This window comes from Macrobrachium nipponense, chromosome 26 (genome assembly GCF_015104395.2).
Source record: "Macrobrachium nipponense isolate FS-2020 chromosome 26, ASM1510439v2, whole genome shotgun sequence".
NCBI classification, from domain to species: Eukaryota; Metazoa; Arthropoda; class Malacostraca; order Decapoda; family Palaemonidae; genus Macrobrachium; species Macrobrachium nipponense.
Window position 1 is genome coordinate 17733725 of NC_087215.1, and position 26066 is coordinate 17759790.

General features: G+C 34.9%; 1 protein-coding gene and 1 pseudogene across 3 annotated transcripts in view; one reads left to right on the forward strand and one right to left on the reverse strand.

The window, feature by feature from the left end:
* LOC135200003 (CTP synthase 1-like) overlaps positions 1-9304 on the forward strand; it is a 155460-nt pseudogene extending 146156 nt beyond the window's left edge.
* Positions 9305-12931: 3627 nt separating this feature from the next.
* LOC135200007 (E3 ubiquitin-protein ligase Hakai-like) overlaps positions 12932-26066 on the reverse strand; it is a 37231-nt gene continuing 24096 nt past the window's right edge. The window contains exons 1-7 of one of the 3 annotated variants that reach the window (XM_064228210.1): positions 24379-24514; positions 22208-22282; positions 18765-18877; positions 17359-17425; positions 16511-16698; positions 15177-15356; positions 12932-14252 (exon numbers count right to left, since the gene is read on the reverse strand). In XM_064228210.1, the coding sequence (XP_064084280.1) occupies positions 13422-14252; positions 15177-15356; positions 16511-16698; positions 17359-17425; positions 18765-18875 (1377 nt within the window). In that variant the 5' untranslated portion in view covers positions 18876-18877; positions 22208-22282; positions 24379-24514 and the 3' untranslated portion in view covers positions 12932-13421. Of the gene's footprint in view, positions 14253-15176; positions 15357-16510; positions 16699-17358; positions 17426-18764; positions 18878-22207; positions 22283-24378; positions 24515-26066 lie in introns of those variants that run through there. The other 2 variants (XM_064228209.1, XM_064228212.1) reach the window with 2 other exon arrangements.

The window sequence follows — 26066 nt, forward strand, 5'->3', positions numbered from 1 at the left end:
TGTAATGATACAATTAAGTTTGTTCATACTTACCTGGACAGATATATATAATCAAGTACCCACCCACCTCCCCTCAGGAGACAGTGGAAATAAAAATATGAATAGAAAATAGGGAATGATTCCTGATACCCGCCTCCCAGCGGCGGGAATGGTACTAACCACCTGACTCCCACTGCGTGTGTCGTAAGTGTTTAAATTTCTGTCGGATTCGGAAAAATAGAGCTATATATATAATCTGCCAGGTAAGTATGAACAAACTTAATTGTATCATTACAATATCATTTTAATTTTGAGGACCCATAGTTGGAAGCACAATGATGGCATATAGGTTTTGATTTTGTTAACTTCAGCATAATTTCATAGTTTCTTTTGTAACCTTATCCAGAGATTTATTCTTGGTAAAAATATCTGATAATGATAAGTTTCTCATCATTCTTCTCTATTTTTGTACCTATGATTGTTGGACATGCAGTCACGTAATTCTTACATATTTTGTGTACAAATCTTAACTCTGAAATAACGCAGCAGAGATTTTGTAGCCGTAACTTAGGGAAAACAACTAAAGATAGTTAAGCTGTTGTAGTGTGATATAAAGTCGACCATTCTCAGTAATTTTAGCAGAATCTTTAATGATTTATTTCTATTTCTAGGTTATATGTTTGCATGATGCTCACAGTATATATGCTGTGCCACTTATGCTGGAAGAACAGCAGCTTTCACACTTGCTGAGTGATAGACTTAGTCTGAATTTGGATACTCATCGCCCTAAAAATTTCATGAAGAAGTGGCGTGATTTATCAACAAAGTAAGTGCAGTTTTATCAGTTCATACCGCATTGCATAGTGTTGCTAAATATTTAGTATACTTAATAGTAAAATGATGAAAAGTAGTTATTTTGCTATTAGAAATTGGACTTAATTTATCCTCATCTTACAATGTAAGTTGATAAAACTAATTTAGTATTGTTAAGTCAGTTATTAAAAATTAATACAGAGTTCCGTTGCAAGATTGACAACCCTCATGATCCAATCTCGGAATGTTCATTTACAATAGATGGAGAATGTGAAGTTTTTTGGAAAAAAAAATCCTTGAAAGAAATGTTATCAGAATGTTAGCACATTGGACTGGTTCAACCATTTATTTATTTATTAATAATAATTTTGGATATTGTTAGGATGCTGTCTGGAATGGTTACATGGTTTCCCTATCAAGATGAAATTGCGCATGTTAATCATTACCAGTTCAAAAATGAAGGTAGCATAATTTTATGCAGTTTGGTAGTTAACCCCCAAAGTCTAGTTTTTCCATGGTAACAGACCTGCTTCTTAAACACAAGAGATAAATGTAAAAGTATGTCATTAAATTGGACAGATTAAATTTCTTCTCAAACTCATGGTAGTGTTTAATGAAATTGATGAGAATTTGTCACAGCTGTATTTTCTCATGTTTTTTTTTCTTTTTTTCGGGAAACTATAATGTTGCTATTTGACATTTATTTTGTAGTAAGTAGTAAGTGAATAGTTATCTTGTAGGATTTGTAGTAAATTTCTTGCAAATTGAGACACTTCATTGAGTATATGAGGTTTCCTTTATTCATCAATTAAATCAATAATAACTTGGTTCCTCATAACACGAGCACGTTTTCAGATTGAAGTACTGAAGTTCCTGGCTTTGTTTTGTCAGTGGTATTTATAGTTTTAGTACTTTGTATGTTTAGTATATTCAGGAATGCGTACATGACAGGAGACAGGGTCAAATAGCCTGGACAGAGCTAGAGCTCATGACATCGGGGGCTTGAGTGCTTTGGCATTCAAGAAAAATGTCTGTGGAGAGGATTTTAATAGCTGGTATTTGGCAATGCCAAACAACTTTCACTTCCTTTTATTTAGAAGATGTTGCCCATAGATCCTTAGACACTTTTTTTCCTTGGGTCCAGTGGTGGCTGCCCAGCAAGTGGTATACGTATCTCATCCAGTACCCCTGGCGGGTCAATTAGTGTCTAGTCTAAGATGGAGGCATGAAAGTAGATTGAATGAGATGACTAGTCTTCCTTCTTTACTACTTTTCTAACTACTACTCTACCTATGGGCAGTAAGAAGGAGAGTACCATCATGAGTTGGAACGGACTAGATATAGGTGAGGGAGACAGCCATACTGTAAAGGTAATCTAGAGCATAGGATACTTTTCAGTAGCAACACACTCCTCTTGGTAATAGGAAGAGAGTGGGATGATAATAGATCCATGTACAGGGACTGGAGTTGCTTTTGAGAACGGCTAGCTCTCCACCTTCCGTAATGCAGTAAGCTATGGCATTGTATGAAACGCCCAGAGAGGGAAACCAATAGATTCTCATATATCTTGGGTTCAAAGGTTATAGTCCATGTCTTAGAATACATCTACTATTTGGAATTGGATAAAGATGGCAAACTCCCTATCAGTTATAGAGACTTGGTAAATCCCACCAATAATTAAGGCTATCCAAATGTTAAATCCGAAGGTTTGTTTCATATATGAACAAATGACAAATTTTTAATCAATTTGTATTTTTCATAACTAACAAACCTGAGGTCTTAACATATAAGGCACACCTAGAACCACCCCTCTAACTGTCTAAACTTGTTTGGAAGAGTAACTGATAGGTCACTTGTTGCCTGGGGGATTCTGGGAACTACAATACCCCATGACCTGGTACAGATGCCAATAGTCCCTGGATCACTTAAGTTCTTTTTTATTAATTCTGCCGGTTTCCAGCTTGGCGCTAGTATTATCCTAATGTTAAGACCTCAGGTTTGTTAGTTATGAAAAATACAAATTGATTAAAAATTTGTCATTTTTGTGAAGGCAGTGGCATGTCTTATTATGTTAAACTAATTGTTTTTTATTTTGAAATTTATTTTTCAGGCATGAGTACATGCACAATAGTGTCATCATTGCGTTGGTAGGCAAGTACACACAACTAGAAGATTCTTATGCTTCAGTGATAAAAGCATTACAACATGCTGCTCTTGCGTGCAACCGTAAGCTCGACCTTAAATGTATAGAAGCAGAAGATTTAGAAGAGGAGAGCAAGGCTACTCGCCCTGTGAAATATTATGAAGCTTGGCAGAATGTTTGCAAATCCAAGTAAGAACGAGCTGTCTCCTAGTGATTTCAGATACCTGTCAGGCTATTAGTCCCAAAATTGATTCCATAATCAGTTCTCTTATGTATTTTGTATTCTATTCTTTTGCTTCGGTTTGATAATTTTCCAGTTTTCATTTAAAATTTTTTTATTTTTTTTAATTTTTTTTGTAGAGTACTGGTTTATTGCAAATTTCCACTCACCGTGGTTGCTTTACTTTTTGCCATTCACTCTTCATATGTTCTCTCATCTTTTCCTAGCTAACTGTCCAACTTCAACATATACTTTGCTCTTATTTTTTGATTCCTTATGTGCTTTAGCATTTTAGTTATTTTAGTTAAATATTTTAACTTCATGATTTGATTAAGCTACTAATTATCACCTTTAAAAACTTGAGGCAAGCCCTGTAGGAACCAGTAGTTGATTCACAGGTCATAATTAGGTTTGATTTTTGAGTGTGGCAGAATGATACTGGAACCATTGGATTATAACAAAATAGTATTGGAACCATTAGACTATTCAATACCATGGTGGAAATAGTTCAAAGGTTGTGATAAAGTATAGAAAATCTGATAATAGGTAAAAAGTTAGATATTATAAAAAATATTGTTTGAACAAATGCATTATGTATACGTATATAATAACTTTCCCGCATTTCTAGGACATCTTATTTTTCTTTTAACACCAGTTCATCAGTTTTTATAGTTGCTTTTATATAGCATTACTATTATGAATACCAGATGAGGTCAGTAACTGATCCAATTTATATCTACAAATTCTTCATTCAATCTTACCATAGCTTTCTGTTAGACTTTATCATAATACTTTGATCTCTTGCTTGGCAAGTTTTGTTTCCTCTGTTTTTATATTGCCCATCTAATTTCTTGCCCTGGCATTCTGTTGTTTCTCCAGATATATATATGTAATTGTGTACAGTCTCTCTCTATATATATATACATGCTTGATAGGTGGTAATTTGATCTTTTCTTCCTTATATTTTTCCAAATTTGACAAGCAGTGTGTCTTACAGTAAATTTCAGACTTCTGTCAACTTAAAATTCATGTACCTATACCAATTTTAATTATTTGGTGTAGGGCATTGACTTTTAGTCACTTAATTTTAAACTCCTAGTCTGTGTTAATTTGGTTGTGCTAATGTACAGTACTGTAAACATAAAAAAGTATGTAAATGTCTTAATGTCTGATGTAAAATCAGTGTTTTTTGCTTATGAATTATTAGTAATTCTGCAAGATTTGATGAGGTAGGAATCCAGCTGTTTCTCAGTAGATTACTTCCAAAACAAGAACAGCTTGGGTTGTTAAGATTAATTTAATCATTATGTTTTATTTATGTATTTTTACAGTGGTATTATAGTTCCTGGTGGCTTTGGTCAGAGAGGCCTTGAAGGGAAAGTGAGTGTATGTAAATGGGCAAGGACAATGAAGAGACCTCTACTTGGTGTCTGCCTAGGATTACAAGCTTCTGTCATTGAATTTGCAAGGTTAATATGTGGTACTTTTTAATTCTTCTCTAAGTAATACTAATTATTCTTCTGTAAACCACAGTTCTTACAACTTGAAGTGATTTATATAAGTAGTTTAGCCAAACTTTGAAAGCTAGCAATAGCATGTTTTATAGTTTCGTTGTTGCCAACACCATTAGCATTTCCTTTGATATGAGTTCTTGCTTTGTTTTTCCTAAAAAATAAATATATTAAACTTATTAAATAAAAGCAAACTAATAAGGTGGTGTTATTTTTCATAAATGTAAATTTTTCAGGAATGTCTTGGCACTTCCAGATGCAAATAGCCAAAGAGGTTGACCCCTGAGGGTCAATGCCATGTAATCATTGAAATGCCAGAACATAATCCTGGTCAGTTGGGTGGAACTATGAGATTAGGCAAAAGACAGACACTATTTAAAACTCAACGATTCTAAAATCAGGCAGCTCCTACGGGAACGTTGATTACGTAGAAGAACGTCATCGACACAGGTATGGTTACTTCCTTTAAATTTTTTATTTTAATTGTTCTTATGTTTTTTAATATGAGTTTGTTCATATACGAAAACAAACCTTCGGTCTTAACATTAGGATAAATAGTCAGTGCCAGCTGGAAACCGGTAAATTTTAAAATTGTGTAGCAAGGGACTATTGGCATCTGTGCTTGGTCATGAGACAGTTGAGCCACCCACATACCCCTCATTAACTCGACCCCTGACCCCATTAGTTATTCTTCCAACCCAGGTTAGTTATTTTCTTACCGCCTTTAAGGAGGACGTGCTTTGCTCCGTCCTTTTAAAGCCAGTTTAGTTTGTCCCGTTTTTTTCAATTTGTTGTTTGGAATTCTCGGGCATGTGAACATGAAGCCTTCCCATGCTGCAAGACTTCCTGGATATCACAAGAAGCAGATAAACGCCCTGATATTTCCTCCGACGGTTTTGACGTCGAGGTATTCATCGCGTAGTAAGTTGTAGGTGAAGAAACTCTTAAGATACGTGGGTAGAGAGGATGCAGATGTGTGGTCGGCGTTAGGCTTATCAGGAGAACCAACCCAAGAAGGATAGTTGGTTTGGTGTATAACGTCGTGCTGCCATCCAGGGTCCCTCGTGATGGATGTCTCCTTTATCCTGATATGTACTGAATGGCGGTCGGATGTGTTGCCATCTGTAAAAAAAGTAGATAGTGCAACAAGGCAGCTTTAATGTCAGGTTGCTATGCCTACGAGAATAACATCAACAGCCTTGCACTTCTGGTAGGGTGCTGGCTTCGCATTAGAGATGCTCAGTGACGCCATAATCATGGCGACCGCCATGACGTCACTTCACAGATGTCTTAGATTCGGAAATACTGGTCAGTTGCTTTGTAGAATTCTAGTATTCAGAAAACTGATCAAAGGTGGCAAACTCCCAGTTGGTTAATAGTACTTACCTCCCACCAAGAGTAAGTCTATCCTAATGTTAAGACCGAAGGTTTGTTTCGAATATGAACAAATGCCAAATTTTTAACTAATTTGTATTTTTCATGACTTTCAAACCTGAGGTCTTAACATACAAAAATAAGCGCCTCGGTGGCGTGGTTGGTATGGTGTTTGCGTCCCACCTCGGTGGTAGCGGGTTAGATTCTCTGCCCTTCCATTGAGGAGTGAGAGATGTGTATTTCTGGTGATAGTTCACTCTCGACGTGGTTTGGAAGTCACGCAAAAGCCGTTGGTCCCGTTGCTGAATAACCACTGGTTCCATACAATGTAAAAACACCATACAAACAAAAACAATTAACATACAAAGGCCCACCTCTAACCACCCCTCTATCAAATTACCTGGGTTGGGTCACGAGTTAATGAGGGGTATGTGGGTGGCTCCACATGTCTCGTGACCAAGCACAGATGCCAATAGTCCCGTTGCGTACACAATTATTTTAAACTTTACCGATTTCCAGCTGGCGCTGAGTATTTATCCTAATGTTAAGACCTCAGGTTTGTAAGTTATGAAAAATACAAATTAGTTAAAAATTTGTCATTTTTCAGATTTTCAAAATATTGTTTGGGAATATGTATACTTTTAATAACAATGGTTTTTAGGTATGAAGTCAACCCCAAATATGTAAATGATTTTGAAGCGGCTGGTATGAAATTTGTTGGCCAAGATGTGGATGGCGAAAGAATGGAAATCATGGAATTATCAGATCATCCATACTATGTGGCATGTCAGTATCATCCAGAATATCTCACAAGGCAAGTTATACTTCCATTTTCACATTTGTCTTGATCCATATCCAATGTATGTACCAAAATCAATATTTGCAGATGATATTGTATGATATCCCTTTTTAAACTTCACTACTCTAGTATTCCCCTTTTTTTTCTTTTTCATCTCACCTCTTAAACCCTATGTATAATTTTTTCTGTAGGCCACTGAAGCCATCACCACCTTATCTTGGTCTAATACTAGCAGCGTGTGGCAAACTTGACCAGTATTTATCAAGAGGTTGTCGCATGTCTCCAACTGATTCACCGGAGTCTTCAGGTAGAGCAAGTTGTATTTATTATTTTTTGGTATATTTTCAAACTTAATGCTTCATTTATTTAGTTATCAGATTATGGCATTCCTTTAAATGTCATATTGGCTTAGCAATAACAATGATTTAGTTAATGGATAAGAAAAAATTTCTCCAGTACTAGTACTCCAATTCATCTTGGATTACTATATGTTAAGTACAAATTTACTAGTTTGTACTATATATCAAAAGTTATACACTACCCCAAGTAACTTAATGCTATTTTAGATAAGTTTGACAAAACAATTTAATCACATTCTTGACTCATATGGCTCCCCTTAGGATTTGTTCTCAACTAAATTAAACTAGATAAATTTTAATTACAGGAGATCTAGGTGAGAAGAGTTCAAAGGGAATGGGTAAAAGACAGAGAACAGTTTAATTGGTACTTATGAGCTGCTGCTAAGAACCCTTAGCACCAACTACAGTGTGCCACACAAAGAAGTAAATGTCCTTAGAGTATTACAGAATCTACATTGGCAAATCTATACGTATCTGAATATTATGGTTAAATACTTAACCAGACCACAGAGTTGATAACTGCAACTCTTAGAGGAGGATCAAACAGCTTTTGTTATGCATATATATCTATATATACATAATGTATGCATATTGTACATCTTCCTTTGTTCATACAGGAATTAACCTCTAAATTATGAAGTAGAACTAAAAATGGGACTTTGATACTCACTGGTCAAATGTTCAAGTTCTCAAGTTTCATATTTGATACACAACATAAACTGGAAAACTCATATAGCACATAAAGGTAAAATGTAAAAGATCAAAAAGCTGTCTGATACAACCTGGGTGCTAATTTTTAATTGATTGTGTATTTTCTAAAGCGGCTGTATTATCAGTATTAAACTATGAAAGCTGGAATTATTAATATGGACTGGCTCTAACTCAACTGCAAAGAACTATCTTTAAAATGAGCTGAGAATCTGCACTGACGCTTTTATATTGTCCTCAGGTCTTCATTACTAGTTGGATGCAGAGTCCCCACTTTCTCAACACTGAAGGTGGTTTGAACTGAACTTTTCTTATAAGCGCCCCCATCCTTCCCAATTACAGCTAATGGTCATAATGAATCTGTTAATGTGAGGATTGAAACTGTATTACTAGAACTTCCTTGGACTCCTCTCAGCTTTCATTACTGCAAGATGTTTCGCAAGTGTGTGAAAAACAGTTTGACTAAGTTGTTTTGCAGAATGCAGTGTAAAACAGAGAGTGGAGTATGAGTTGGTGTGATGCCATGATGATAGAACTGGACTAAGCATCATCAGTCTACATCCATAAGCCTTTCCATTATTTGTAATTTCAGCTACTTTTCATGGAAGTCTTAAACATAATTTTGCATGATTAATTTTTTTTTTTTTTACAAACTAGATATTTGTGTAGGCACTGCTAACTGCTTCTTAACCTATAGCTGTAAGCCTCACTTCTTTGGAACTGCCAGTCAGCAGCGGTATGGGTTCATTCGACACTGATTTTTGTATAACCAAAACCAATCTTTTGTGTGTGTGGGGAGCAATTGGGATGTCATAGGTTAGCAAATAACTACTTGCTATCTTTTAATTTTCATTAGTACCTTATGGTCTCTTCCCACCCCAATTGTCCATGATCTTGAATTTTACCTTGTTCCAGTTTTTAACTTTTACTAAAGAACAAATCCTTTGTGTAAGCCTTAAGAGATTCTAAAATTTTTATTACATGGACTGTGTCAAAGTTTGCCGTGACTTCCAAGTGAGGTGTACTGTATTAAGTCCTCAGAGTAAGCCAACAAATTGAATGAAGAATGAATAGTCTTGTGCTCAAGTGACAAGGTCTCTGAATGAGAAATGTCTTTGCCTCAGTCACATTCCATTTAATGAGAAAATAATTAATTTAGTATTAAATTTAACCAAGTTCATTTATAGCAAGCATGGAATTTTCTTTAAATTTTTTCAGCATTTCACACAGGTATAATGTTTATTTTTACAACATATATTAAATGTTTTCCTTTTTACAGATGAGGAATTGCCAATGCCACCCCACTTGTTAGTGAATCAGACTGACAAACCTAGCATCTCCCCTTCAGCAAGACGATCACCGCCTATTTCCTCTCCTAGGACTCCATTGGATAGTCCTTTAGAAGCTTCTGGTTTGATACTGTTGACCAAAAAATGCCAAAAACATTGAACCAAGCAGCGTTGGTATTTACTTGACTAGGTTCTTGTGTTGGTGTAGAGATCTCAGTTCATGGTAGTATGTTTAATCTTATAGGCTAATGTAATGAGGTTATTGAATGGTGTAGTATATAAATACATGAGCTCTTAGTTTCGTTCAAAGTGCCAATTAATCACTAGTAGTGTAGTTTCAGTGGGATGTCTTTACAAATCTCAAATAATATACATTTGGAATTGTAATTTTAGGTGTGTATTATTTTCAAGACCATCAAAAAGGCCGAGAAGTAACAGGACTAATAAGGAACTTAATTTCTATCTTTTTTTTTGTTTTTTTTGACGTACAGTTAACTCTACATCTCTACGTCCGGCTTTGTTATGCTCTCTAAAGCTGCCAATTTTGCACAAGATATTTTTGAAACTGTGTTCATATGATTTAACTGCAGTTTGTATGTTGGAAGGATATTTATTCTAACTAGGAGTAGGTGAGGGTTAAGCAATGCAGTTCATCTCATAGTTTTTACTATACAGTACCGTATTCTGTAATTAATTTAAGATCATCCTACATGCATGTGCAATGCTATTTAATCACAATATGTAGGACAGGTTTGTGTGTAAATTGATTAGGTACATTGCTAAGGTATTCCAGGCAATGTGCCTTGGTCTCAGTGTAAATAGAGTAAATCCTGAAGTTGTAGATGCATTGTTGACGTTATTTCTTCTGTGAAAGTTTGGTAGATACTTGTTGAATTATTTTGTAGACAGATTTATAAATGGAATATTTTTGTTATCAGATATGTATAAGCCAGTTAATACCCTTTTAAATTTGATGTATAAATTTTTAATTTTCAAATATGTGTATGGGGTTTAGTATTAGTGATTTTATAGGTAGCAATTTATTCTTCTGGCAGTAAGTTATTTTCTGACATGTTGGGCCCTGCATTTGGAAATTGCAGCAGCAAAGCCAAAATGCTGATGCCAATGCCTAATATACTGTGCCATTATTTTTTGAGTAAAATTTCCTTAAAAACTGTTTCACGTCAATATTTTTATTCAATTTGTACTTCTCTTCAAGGGTTCATTTTGTTGAGAACAATGTTGATATTTGTTGAATAATTTGTTTCTTTTGTTTAGAAAACAATTTATGTTCACATGATTCAAGATCTGTGTACTGTAATTAGTTTTCTCAGTATCTTAAGATCTAAGACATAACTCTTTACTATCGATCAAGTTAATTGGAATTCTAGTCCTGTATCATTTACAGGCCTTTAATTATAGTCCTGATTTTTTCAGGTTTTATCTGCTAAGTTATTTCAAAGGTACATTTTATACTAAATAGAGTTTTCAGAACAGTTATAAAATTATCTGTAGAAACTCAATCTGTGGGTATGTGGTTGATAATCTACAACACAACAAAACTTTGTCTTCGTCATATTTATTGTACTTTTCAGCTACCACATATACTCAAAATGGAGGTTGGTCTTCCATAAATTCATAATGTCAACTGGCTAACTTCATTTGATGAAATATTTGTGTGAAGAGTAGGAATGGCTGTATGAAATCCGAAGGATCATTCAGTTGTGGTTAACTTGAGTAAAAGTATTTAAGAATGCGCTTTTCTTATGTAAAGTGACACGGTATGAAAATTTAGTGTTCTGCGATTGTCCTATCAGAGAAATGTGTAATAGTACTGTATTTTCATATTTAATTTTGCACACTGTACCCCAGAACCTCAGGACTTGAACATTGTGATGTTTACCCTATGGTACCATCCATTAAGCCACTGTTTCAGTTAATAAATAGTTGTTTTTCAACATATTCTTATTCCTCCTTTAATTCCCAAAATAGTACCTATGGAAAGAATGTTCAGCAGTTCCTTCCTTGCTAAGAAACTCTACCTCGTGCAGGTAGTGTAAGTTAAGTACATCTTAGTGTAACCAGACCACTGAGCTGGTTAACTTCTCTCCTTGGGCTGGCCCGATGGATTAGATATATGTGGTTGGAAACCAATTGTTTACTTAGCAAATGGACCTACAGCTTATTGTGGGATCCAAACCACATTATACTATCAAGAAATGTATTTCTAATCACCAGAAATAAACTCCTGTGATTCCGCGTTGAAGTTAACTTGGCCTACCAAATTGGTAGGCAAGCGTGTAACCCACTCATCCAACAAGGAACACTGCAGTGCAGGTTGTATAAGTAGCCACAGTTGGCTATACTCAATACACTAGAGTTTAATTCCATGGTAATGAGACCTGGCTACTATTGGGGGGAGGGTGGAGCCCATGGGGAGAGAGAGAGAGAGAGAGAAAAAAAATCTAGGTTATATGGACAAATGGGTAATTTATGACAACCATCTAAAATATTAAAATTTCAGAGCACCAGCTGTTTTTCTCTTCAACCTTCCCTGTGAGGAATGAGTTGGCCACATTTGCAATGGAAATGGTTTGGGAGAAAAAGGAGGATGGCTGAGAAACTATACCTGTTGTCATTGAGAGGGAATTATTCCCTGGTGACACCAAACATAACTTAAAACGCCTCGGTGGCCTGGTTGGTATGGCCTTAGCTTGCCATCTTGGTGACCGCAAGTTTGATTCTTGAGCATTTCATTGAGGGTGAGCGATGCGTATTTCTGGTGATAGTTCACTCTCGACGTGGTTCGGAAGTCCCATTGCTGAATAACCACTGGTTCCATGCAACTTAAAAACACCATGCAAACAAACTAACTAGGGGTCCCTCTAACTATCAAGGACCATTAGTCCCATGAATCTGAAGTACTGATACTGTTTCCGACCTAACCTCCAGGACCCTCAAAACCTTTGGTCCCTGATGGCAGAAAAGGGAGGGATCTTGGCAAAGAATCTAATGGAAGTTGTAGACTATCAATCTCCAGGGTGGTAAAGTGGCTCCTCTGTTTGGAGAAGGCGAATGGCAACTGGACACCAATCTCCATCTCCCTGTTGAATGAGTTTATCCTTCAAACTTAGCTCAATGCGAATGGCAACTGGACACCAATCTCTTATCACCCTGTTGAATGAGTTTATCCTTCAAACTTGGCTCGAAATCAAAACTATATGACAGGTTGGCCTCCATCAGAGAAGGCGATTCAAAGTTCTGCTTTGGATTTGGCAACAGCCCCACAGGTGTTCAGAGTTGACTTGAGTGCATTTAAAGGATACATGCTTACTAAGCCTGTGTATCTGCACTTTGCTTCAGTGATAAATGAAATGGCACTGGTTGGCCCCAAAAGAACCCACCTCACCTAGCTGGGGGCCTGAATTTCTTTGAACTTGCCACCTCCAGAAATTCTTCAGTTTAGAGATGCATCGAAGGAGGGCTGGGATGCACTACCAAGTGACAAGCCTCATATGTATATTGTTTTGATTTTAAAAGTAGTATTGCTGACCTTTTCAGAGCTCCAAAAGCATGTGATGGGTCACTGGGAAGTGGCAATGAGATACAACACAACCGCAGGGATATGTATACTATATGGTAATACTCTATGTTGTATAAGGGTTAAGTAGAAAAAAGTTCAAAAAGAAATTTCAATATTACAGGTTCTAAAATTTCCAATAATACATCAATTACTATTTACTATTTACTTATAATGAAAGTATGCCACATCATTGTCATATTTCCCCAAAGTTATTGCAAAATGAAAAATATTTTTACACTGTCAATAGTATGCACATTCATGTTTTTGGGAGAACTTTGCCTTACCAAACAGTGGAAATTTGGTAATAATAAAAAATAAGAGAACAATCAATTCTGTAAGCCAGTCTAATTTATGTTGCATCCAACACATTCACTGCAAAAAATAAAAAATGTGGCACAATTCTCTACTACAACAAAATTGTTAGCGGTCTCAAAAAGATATGATTCAATGTGTAAAAATGGTGCACTTTATATATAACTATAATAAAATCAGTCTATAATTAGGTACTGGATTACAGTACCAATTGATATTACTTGTACGCCATGTATAGACAAAATAATTTGTCACATTTGTACACTGTGAATAGCACTGGTACACAACAGATTTGTGTTGCAATCTTGCCCCCATGCACAAACAAAGTCCCTCAAAATTTAAAACTTTTCCGGTAATATTGGTTGGATTGAGACGACGGAGGTAGTGCATGATGAGGTGGAGGTCCAGGTGGGTGACTGGGTGGAGCTTGTGGAGGTGTTGACCATTGGGTTGATGTGTACTGACTGTCATATTGTGGTTGACTCCCATATGTAGTGGGAGGTGGAACAGTAGGTGCTACATTTGTATATGGAGGGGGAGGAACATTAGGATTTGGTGGAGGTGGTGCAGATGGATTGGGAGGATATGTAAACTGAGGGGTCTGGGTTGTGTATGGAGTAGTGAAAGAAGTTGAATAAGAAGGTGGTGGTTGTGAGTGGCTGGGAGGAGGCTGTGTGTGAGCAGGGGGTGGACTTGTGAAGTTATGGGTTGGGGGAGGATGATTTGGGGGTAAGTGGGGTGGAGGGTGTGTAGGAGTAGAATGCTGGAAGGTTGAATGAGGAGAGTGTTCAGGAGGGTCTTGAATAGGTACAGTGATGAGGTTAGTTCTGGGTGTCGTCATTACGGGTATAGCCGATATATGATGCGTTGCTCCTTGATGACTTGATGGAGACTGGTGAGGCTGTGAGTGGGGACTGGTAAAGGTCCCCGAACCTTGCCGAGCGAATTGGGCAGGGTAAGGCTCACGATGTTCGTAATTTTCTTTTCCAACTCTAGGGTCTGTCATAGCTCTTGGATCTTGCCGTGTATCACTCCTTGGATCTGCTCTCTGCTCTCGTCCTTCGCCTCTGGGATCTCGATGACTGATACGCTCCTCTTTAACTTCTTCTTTTGTATGACTACTTGTTCCTGGTACTTTCATGTGACGATGATCAATGTGAGCCTATAATTTAAATAACATGTTTTAAAGCTCCTGCTCATCCCATTATCCTACATAAGTAAAAAAACCGATACATATTCTTGTACTGCACTATCATCTCTTTAACTAAAATGTTGATAATTAACACTGTATAGTGCCTATACCTTGAATGTTAGTGCTACTACTATTACTACACAGTATTTCATTATTTAACGTTATTCTTTCTTACTTATATAACATTGATTGTGCTATCATATTTACTATATATAAATCATTTTCAGACATTCCTGTGCGTATGATAAAATTTTCAAAACAAAAATGAGTTTCATGCCAAGTAATGCTATAATATCTATGAAATTAGCTTATGCCATTCAAATAAGGGCAAAAAATATGCAAAGATATTATATCTTCCCAAGTTTTCAAATTTCATAAGAAACACTGAACTCTATACAAATCATACCAAACCATATTTTAGCAGTGTGGTTTATACATTGTTCACAAAGACTTTGGTATTACAAGTTTGTAATGCTCATGCATGGTTAACCAGCCAAAAAAAGAAATGTGTACTGTTAACTTTGGCTTCATGTATACAAATTTCCTCTAAATACTCAAGCCTCAGACTTATTCTGGGCCAATAGCAAATGCATCTCTGAAATGGCCCTCATACAACTTTATTCAAAATAAAAACCAAAGGTAAACACACTGTAAAACCTAACTATCCTCTCTCTTTACCAAAGCACAGTCAAAGGTCTCAATTATGTTTTCAATATGTATGACTATGAATTAAATGACAGAGCCTACCTATCCAATATGAAGCACAAACATATACAGCCACTCTTCAGTTTCTTTATTATCAATAGATATTCTATCTTATTACCAAAACCAAGAAAATAATGTCATGACGCATGAAGGCTTATTGTAAATATCTTGTAATAGTAAATGTCATACCTGTAAGTCTCGCTGTGAGAGATACGTTCGCTTACAAACAGCTTTATTTATAGTGTATGTGCACATGAAAACTGTTCCAAGCCCCGTTTGTTCTACTCGAACAACTCTTTCCCCACATCTTGCACAGACGCGGTCTTCTCTTCGAGCACAGCACAAGCAAAACACATGCTTACAAGGTATCTGAAATAAAGAAAACTATCATGGATAATAATTCTTAATAATAAACATTCTTAAATCTATCATGGATAATAATTCTTAAAAATAAACATTCTCATTCAGCAAGGTTACAATATTAAATGTGTTTTCTGTTTGCAACAGTATATCTGAATTTGTGTTCAGATAAAGAAGTGACCTAGATACCACACACATATACAGGCAGTCCCAAATTTAAGAATAGGGTTCCGTTTTTGAGACATGTCGTAAGCCAGAAAATTGTCAAAATCCTAAGAAAACATTATTTTTAATGACTTGGGTGTATTGAAAACTATGTAAACTACATTTTAATTGCATTTTTCATTAAAAAAAAAACATTCAATTATTGATTATTTTGCATTTTTGGAGTTATATTTCTTCCGTTACATTGGTGTTGCAAGTGTTGCAACCCTGGAAATAATTTCTGATAAATATAATTGAAAAGTGTCATAACCTAGAATGTCGTAAGCCAAATCCATTGTAAACTGGGGACTACCTTTACCTCTTTGTAAGGGCACTTGCCAGCAAACTACCAAACTCAAGCCAGCCAACCCTGCTGTTAGATCTTTTTTACACTACTACTATTTGTGAAATGCAGTCAACAAAAGAGCAAAGACATTCCCTGAAATCTCTTGGGACAAAGATTCAGAAATGGCAGCAAAGTTATTAACTGATGCATTGAAAAACTAATCCCTCTTTGCAACTTAGTTACTGTATGTCCAGCTACTACTCGTACTCTTAAGTTTTCCTGTCCCTCAGCTAGGTACTATAGCCAACAAATCCATTAACGTATGGAGTGAGAAACTTTCATTTAAAAAAACAACGGTTTGTATCCAACAGGAAAAATTGCAAAAAATTACAGTATGGCCATACTAGTGAAAATTTCATTTTTTTTTATTTTGGCTGGACTGTACCAAGAAGGGAGGCAATGAAGCAAAGAGATGTCTACTTCAATGGTATTGGGCGTTTTGGAGAATAAAAAGTCACACAGAAATGGCTGAAATGGGAACACCAAACCATTTAGCACCAAACTAGAAGAAGCATCTAATTCTATCCATACCAACAGTGTACTTAATGGGAATATATAACCTTTCACTAGAATTAACTTATGCAACAAATGACCACTGACCATCAAGACTTACCATCCTCCCATATATCAAAATAGGTTTGTTACAGGAATCACAAATGTGTATCCTTGGAGAAAGCACCTTTTCTCCAATGAGATTCACGGGATGGTCCCAGGTGAGCCGAAGCATGGGAGCAGGAGGGCCCCTGTCCAATGTAGTGAAAGTAGGCGCTTCAAGAGATGAAATGTCACAATCCTGGTCATCTGTAATCATAAACATCACAAAATAAGTGACTCTAAACAACTAAAAATATTCTAAAAATTATCTTTTTCTGTGTATAATGGCAAGTAACTTACATAAAAAAAATTACATTTTTATAATAAAACATAGTTTTATATACTTACCCACTAATTATATAGCTGTGAGGGACACTCTTATCTACATAATTATTGGGTAAGTCCCATAACTAAAATTAGCAGATTAAAGAGTCTGATAAATTAACAATGGGTCTCATGAAATTACTTTTGTAATCAAAAATAAAATTATGATCTCTTTGAAACAGTATGTTTTTAACATAATGAACAAAGTGGATGCATTGTCAACTAAAACAAAATGTTCCCTGTACTGTACTTTCCCTAATTATTTCCAGCAACTTGATTCTGTCTATCCTTAACCAAACACAAGGGTATTGGTGGATACAATTTAAGATCTTACTGTCTTTTCAAACTGGAAACTAGCATTATCGTGTAAATTTGTTAATCTAAATAATCTTACACTCTACATAAAAAAAATTCATAATTCAAAACATATTTTGTTTGAAAACTATTGAGCTTAAAACAACATTTCAATATTCTACATGAATTTTATGTTTACACATTATATGATTTTGAAAATTATGTGCAACAAATGGGATTTAGACTCACAGTGCTTTGGCTTTGGTGCCTCATTCTCATCAGGTTGAGGCTCCTCTTCCTCTTCTTCACTTTCTATCTAGAAAAAGCAATCAAAAGATGACATCAATAAATATAAATTCTTGATAACTTTAAATACATTATGCTGCAACAAAACAATTTAAATTAACACCTTGCAATAAAGAATTCAGCATACTTGAGAAGCTGAGATACGTTGAAGTGAGGTCTAACTTAAGAGTTGAGTGTTTCTCCTATACACCCTTATCACACAATCTTACGTATTGTCAGATTCTATATAGTAATTTTATGTACCAGCGGTGAATGCCTTGTGATAATTGAATGTGTAGCCTCTGCATCTCTGCTGCCCATAGCAATTTCTCATTATCTTGTATGCAATGTGAACAAATATTATGCAGTTATCTTTTACCTCCTTTGGTACTCTTGTACAGTAACCCAATATTCAAAAGTTTACCATAGCATGAGCATCCAAGATGTAAAAATACTTGAAACGTACTAAGTCCATTATAATATTTACATTACACACTCAACTGGTTATTTTGTGTAGTTTACTATAGTACGATTAATGTGACGAAGGTCCTGTGAAATTATAAACAATGTTTTTCACTTCCGTGTTGTTAGTAATGTGCTGGCACTTGTGGGAAGCCATGGAGTTACTTATGAAAATGTCTCCGCGTTCTCAAACTTCTGAGAATTTAACAATCATTACAGGGTTCTGGAACAGCTCTGTATATGTATTTGCAGTCTTACAATGCAAAACTTTCATTGATTTCAATACTGCTAACCACTTTCTCTAGGTAGGCAGATTTTCTGATTTTACCCATGTAAGGAGATTGGCAAGTATAATACAAATTTTCATAATAAAATTTATTTTTTGTTTAAGTAACTTACCAAGTAATTACATAGCTAAGTATTTTTAAGTACTTAGCTATGTAATTACTTGGTAAGTATAAACAAAACATGATTATATTATAAAAGTATCATATTTGGATACTTACCTACTGTTAAGATAACTTATATCTCATAGTCTAATTGGTGTGGAAATATATGCTACCTTCAACAGTAGGTAAGAGATCCCAAATAAGGTTTTAACTTTATACTTTAACTAAACTGATTAAAATTACTGTTTTACTTTGAAAAAGAAAGTTATTCATGGTACAAATGGGAACCCAACTTCAAAAAGTGATTTCTTATCATTTCCCAGCTTACTGTTCCTTAAAGTTGAGGAATACACTTGTTTCACATTGATGCAAATAGTATGTAATTTTTTTCCAAAACTAAATTACATACGTATAGTAGTTGACATGGAGAAAAACAAAGATAACAGTCCATCACTATTTAATTGTAATACTCAAAAACTTCATTATTACTGCAGAGAGAAAATGTAATAAAAAACAAACCTTATTTCTTCTGTTGACCCTCAGCCCCCTCGGAGGTGCTCTAGCTCTACCTCGTGGCCTTCCTCTCCCTCTTCCACGGCCGCGGCCACGTCGTTGTTCTTCATATTCCATTGCTGTGGAATGTAAACAACCTTTATCTTTGTAAATTTCATTAAAACTACAATAAGGTTTTCAGCATTATATTAAACAGTGTGTGATTTCAAGGTAGGGTATAAACACAACTGTGCTCTATCAATGTTGACTACACAGGAAAAAATACCAATACTGTATACTAGTATACACTTCAGGAAATTAATACGCTTTCAATATGGAGCAAGTTAAGGTGAGTAAGCAAATTAAGGTGAGTGCAAGAAAGCAGTAGTGCATGTGAAATAGAAAATTCCCATTATTATACAGGGTGAGGGTTTGCAAAAAAAAAAAAAAAAAAAAAAAAAAAAAAAACCAGTTGTTTAACCTACTAGAAAGAGTTTAACCCACACCAACAAATAGGTAATGACAACATTCATCAAGTACACTAGTCTATATATTCCAACCCAACCCCTCCTTACTAACCTGTTCTACATGGCACAGCAAAATTAGACCCTCTTAATCACTGGAAATGAACTCTTTTCAAGTTTTAAGATAGGCTAAGCAATTAGGAAAATATATGCTGTGCCAAGTTTAATGCTCTTGGTGAAAATTTAACTTGTCTTATACAAACCTATCATCTTTCTTGTAACAATTAATTAAGCAAAGATAATCCAAGCATCTAGGATACCACTGCAACCAATGTCCTTCTTAGCTAAGAGTAAATTATGAAGCCTCTTGCTTAGACAAGCCCATAACCTAAACACACTTCCCATGGGCTAACTTGCATTTCTCAGGACAGCATTAACCTTGATACTGATGCTACCCATAACTAGTTTTCATGATCTAAACTCCCCCATCCTAACCCTGCCAAGGATTTTAAGCTAAGACAATTATGGTATACTCTTAAACTCTATAAGTAAATTTATCAAGAATATTGGTGGGTGCTTACAATTTCATAAAAATTGAACCAGAAATTGGGCTGATTACCTTAAATACCAATAACTTATATAGCATTTAGGTACTGGTAAAAAACGTGCCACTCTTCACATAAGGAGGTGAACTATTACCGGAAAGCTGCCAAGACACCTATATATTAAGGCATGACCCAAGATTTTCAATATATCACTGATGATAAAAAATACTTAAGAGAATTTTAAACATGATGAAACCACAAATCAAAATGCTAAGAACATCAAAAGACCCACACATACATTTTGAACTTTCTGAAATATGCTAAGAAGGATAAGCTAAGTTAGGGTGTCCAAGGAGTAAAGACTACCTGTACATACAGCAGCCACTCTTTTTCTCAAAGGTTAACAGGGATCCAGGGAGGAAGGGGCTCTCAAATTAGGAGAGATATGGTGTATTAATTTAGGTTAGGATGTATCCCTGCAATAGCGCTTCCACAATTTTAAAAGCATAAGCTAAAAGAGGGGTTAGATAGGATGCAGAATGTTAGCTTATGTTATATAGTAATTATCACTGTGCTTACTGACATAAACTTTAATGTTATTTTTCTTAACTAGTTTACTTGTGTTATAAAATCATTTCATCATTCCTGTTGGTACCATACCATTCCCTGGTTTTTGGTTTTTCCAAATGTGGTGCCTATTATCATTTTTGGATAATACATAAAAGTATGAAAATACATTTGGCTTGGCTAAGCAATAATAATTAAAGATACATAACACACAGGATAAGCGATCAGACAAATATGTAGCTCATGAGATATGCAAGAAGATAATTTGTTATATTACTGTGTACATGTTCATGACTATCAGTAGCAACATAATTCAGCACATCTTATAAAACAAAATAATCTAGTCCCAAATGAAGTTACTTTGAAGAAGATATAGGGTCCACTCTTTTGTTTTGTCAGGTCTAAATTGTCAACATTGGAATGACAAACATAACTAACAATTTTCAGTTTATGTATTTATATTTCATGCTGATGACCAAATGGCGATATCATAAAAACAAAATACAAAATGTGAAAAATGGTGTCCAGGAGTTCTATGGGTGAGGAGTGTATCCTTCAAGACAGATGTGGATAATGCTGTTACTAAAAAGAATATTCGTACAGTTGCATTTAATTTAACGTGCTAAGTTATCTCTTTGTGATTAGAGTAGAACTTTTATGGCTAACAACAAATGAATGCTTTCCAAAATGTTTGTGATGTTGAACCAACCATAAGATTCATTTTATGTTTCCCCAGAAGAATGGATTACTAACTTCTGTATAATTTTTGGTTTCTTTACCTATAGCTGTGCTATCTTTGTCTACATATATGTACTGCTAGGTACCCTGAGGTTATTCTCTTCTCTTTCAGGAATAAAGGCATCTCTCTGCAATGTCCTTTTGCTTTTTTTGAAGAGCCATTTCTGAAGGTTTTGGAAGGTCCTTGGGTCCAAAAGTTGGGGGGGGGGTGATTTTATGAATTAAACTGAGTCCTAGGGAAGAGTGGAGCAAAGTCCCTCTATCTGGTAGGACTTGACAGCAGCAGGAACATCCTAGATTAGATTGCATTAGGGAAGGTTAGTTATATATAATGTAACCCATCCCTACATTAAACTCTTTCAATCTCACTGCCTAAAACCTGGGTTTCCCATGAGGGTCCCTCATTACTGTTCGCAACAGAACGAAGGTTGTAACAGATAACCAAACATTCACAATAGCAAAGAGTATCACAATTGGTCCCTGAACCTCTTTCCCTGTGAGAAAGACTATATTTGCTCAGTAGCAGTACTAACATTCAGGAAATATGCAATGCTGTCGAACTTCTCTGTTCCAGAGGTCTTATATTCCTCACACTGTTGTACCGTAGAACAGTCTCCCTCAAGATGAAGTTCAATTGTAACCTCAAACATTCAAGCACAGATGCAATGCATTACTAACCTAAAATAATTTCACTGTGTAGTAATAAATTTATTTACATTTTTGCCTATTTATCTAATAATTTATTCATCTTTTTAACAACTGATCTCATTTTTCTGTATTTCCTATTATCTTTAGTAATTTCTTTCAAATGAACTCCTTAGTCTTTGGAAGCTTGAAATATACTGTTCTTTGGAAGATTGAAATAAAGTCAAGTGGCCCCTGTAGGCTTGTTCTATATGAGTAGGTTTTGCTTTCTGAATAATAATATATGTGTAATTTGTCAAAATCACCACGCCTAAGTTGACTAATGAAAAAAATAGAAGTAAGCCACCAACTTAGCCAATCTTACATTTGCAGAGCTTGGTGAAGATTTAAAAATTTTTTGCAAATTTAGTATTTTCTACAACTTGTGAGACATGGTTTTTCTATCCATTGTAATGTGGGAAAGGGGGAGGGAAATGAGTTAAAAACCAAAGACACACTTAATTTAACCTACCTTATGTAACCTGACCTAAAAGGTATGGTTTCTCACTGGGGTTCCTTCACTCATTTGTCAGGATCATATCAAAAACTGTCAGAAAAACCATATTTTACTAGTTTTAGAATACATGCCATTGTTATCAACTAGCCTATTTCGATCATTTCATGACAATAGACAAGTTATGTCCTTTCTGAACCAGAAAGCATGAAGGAAGAAGAAGTAAAAACTAATCATACAACTGAATGGAAATTCTATGATGCTACCACATAACACATGACAAAATAAAAAAAACATTATGTAACATTAACATATTAATTATCAACTAATAATAAAAAAGAATGTTTACACTGGTGCAAAAAAAAAAAAAAAAAAAAAAAAAAAAAAAAAAAAGCAACACGGAATGGTGCAACAGCAACACTGCATGTGCAACCATGCAGTGACTTCATGAGCTACTGCAAATGATTCAAACTGGAAAAGCAATTTCCATAAACAAATAAAAATAAACTACTGAAATTGGTCATAATTCTACAAAAATAAGTAAAACTTGAAACTACTATCGCAGTCTAAGCACCCTTCTAATTTACGTGCAAAATGGGCACCGTGTTTAACCTCGTACCAGCCCCTTGGGGATGAACATGAAACAATGACAGCAAATACTATAGTAAACATAAACAGACACATGCGTAGACAAAAATATGGGGAAAAGTTGGAAAATATTCCGGTCAGAGACCGACAGGAACCAGGCCATGGTAGGCTAGTAGTTTCAATTTTCACTCAAAAGAGCTCCGTGGGGTATATACCAAGTTCAGTGCCTTCCCCTTGGGATTATCATAAAGATATAAATAAGACAGTACATTTCTGAAATTATCTTGGTGAATTTCTCAAATCATCTCACCTAGACTATACTCCAATATAGTATATAAACTTTTCTACATTGTTCACACAAATTTTTATTAATAAACGATACCTGTATGTGGAACTCTTCTGTAGAATTACGAAAATTATATCACAATAGGGGGTGATGTAAAAAATTATTATTAAACAACATAGGCCTGTCATACGCTACATAATCGAATCTAAGTAAAAAAGTCACATTAATATTTCCTAAGTAGGGAGTGACTCCCCCAAGGGTTTTAACACTGGTATGTATCCACTTTTCCGGCATGTTTAGTACAAGCCTGTTGGGATTGCCGTAAAAACATAGGCTCAAACAAAAGACTGTTAATTATCGTGATTTTTTCCCTAGTCAAAATTGTGATTTTTTTTTTTTAACTGTTTTTAGTGTGACTTTATTACTGGCCGCATGATAATCATTTCCAAAGAGCTTTGGGTAGATCCATATAGCTAACTATTCTGCTGCGAGCTAGACCATGGCTGTTGACGTTTTCCTGTTATTTTACTTGCTTTACAAGAGTTCAAGGGAATATTTTTTTCGTTTCACTGTAACTAAACTGTTATTTACCTTTGAACTCTATACATCGGTACATTGCACCCGTTGGTACCGTCAAGTAGGTACTCTTCAAAGGTAAATTACAGTATACCTAGTTAGAGTCGGCCAAATAAATATTACTTTCAAATTTTGTACAGCAAGTAAAGTAACATAGGAAAACGTCAATTGCCAGTGTAGCTCACCGCGGAATACTTATACTATGGAAATACCACTGCATACTAGTACCTACCTACTAGCCTATAGGCTATACCCAAAATAAAAAATGTCCAAAAATCTACGGGAAAACTTTTAATGGTTAATATAAGCGTCGTCTACAGTTGTGGCAAAAGCTAGCATTCATTACACAACAAAATATAGCCTAGCTACGTCTACTAGGTACCTACTAGGCTAGGTAGTAGGTAGCTAGTATAGCTACTTATACTACGATAGCCTATGCTACTACTAAGGCTTTAGGAATGTAGCCTAAGAAAGTGAGGGGGGAGGGGTTTGTCATTCAGGACGCTAAGCTTACGGCTTAATTAGATTAAGATGAATAAGTTAATTAGCTAGGTTCTTAAAAAATGTCTACTTCAGCTTTTGCCAAGGAAGCTTGCCGTAGCTTAGGGTTCGACCTTAAACCGTAACCGCATTCCAAACAAGGCTCTAAAAGAATACATTTGTTTTAACTAACATTCTTTAAATCTAAATTAACACGAGGCACCGACAAATGGGAAACATGAGGACAAAATGGACCTACTTTTCTTCATTTGGAAGGTTTAGCCGGGTATACACTTGTCAACTTTCAACAAAACAAGAGATGCACTGCGACGTCTAATTCCACTCCACAGAAAAAGAACGCTCGCTTAAGTGCGTGAAAAAATATTTTCAAATTACCAATATTAGGGAAATTTTTCATTCACACATTCAAATTAATATACGTGTAAGGTATACAACAATTTGTGACGTTCACGATTCAGATATGGTACTGAAATGAGAAGATTATAGGAAAAGGTATTTTCAAATCCTAAAAGGTAGCATATTATTCATACATCATGTCAACAAGACGAACAGACGACAGCAACTACACATTGAAAAATACACCACATTAAATATTTACCAAATATGTAAACAAACAAGCAATATTTCAGTAATTATTAACAAAAAAGAAAATGCCTGCAATTAAAGAAATAAAACAAAGCTAACAAAAGAATATGAAATTTATGTTACGTAATTAATAATTTTGAACAGTTTGTAAAACAATAGCAACACCTTATTTCATTTCAATAATTATAAATCGCTAATTTTGTGAACATTTGACATTTTAAAGACTTTTCAACCTCGCTTCCATAATCATTGATTCTTTATCTCATTTAAGTAAAAGCTTGAACTGTATATTTTCAGTATTCCTTGGGAAGTTATGCATTAACGTGTGTAGTATATAATAATAATAATAATAATAATAATAATAATAATAATAATAATAATAATAATAATAATAATAATAATAATAATAATATGTTTTATTACAGCTCGGGGCCATATACATTGAATATACAAAATACAGACAGTAACATACACAATCTAGATACATGTTTTAACTAACATTCTTTAAATCTAAATTAACACGAGGCACCGACAAATGGGACAACGAGGACAAAATGGACTTACTTTTCTTCATTTGGAAGGTTTAGCCGGGTATACTTGTCAACTTCAACAAAACAAGAGATGCACAGCGACGTCTAATTCCACTCCACAGAAAAAGAACGCTCGCTTAAGTGCGTAAAAAATATTTTCAAATTATCAATATTACGGAAATCTTTCATTCACACATTCAATTAATACGTGTAAGGTATACAAACAATTTGTGACGTTTCACAATTCAGATATGGTACTGAAATGAGAAGATTATAGGAAAAAGTATTTTCAAATTCTAAAAGGTGCATATTATTCATACATCATGTCAACAAGACGAACAGACGACAGCAACTACACATTGAAAAATAAACCACATTAAATATTTACGAGATATGTAAACAAACAAGCAATATTTCAGTAATTATTTAAAAAAAAGAAAATGCCTGTAATTAAAGAAATAAAAAAGCTAACAAAAGAATATGAATTTATGTTAATTGATAATTTTGAACAGTTTTGTAAAACAATAGCAACACCTTATTCCATTCAATAATTATAAATCGTTAATTTTGTGAAAACATTTGACATTTTAAAGACTTTTCAACCACGCTTTACATAATCATTGATCCTTTATCTCATTTAAGTAAAAGCTTGAATTGTATATTTTCAGTCTTCCTTGGGAAGTTATGCACTGACGTGTGTAGTATATATATATATATTATATATATATATATATTATATATATATATATATATATATATATATTATATATAAGATTATAATAACTTTAGCCCAACGTGATTTTTGTTTATC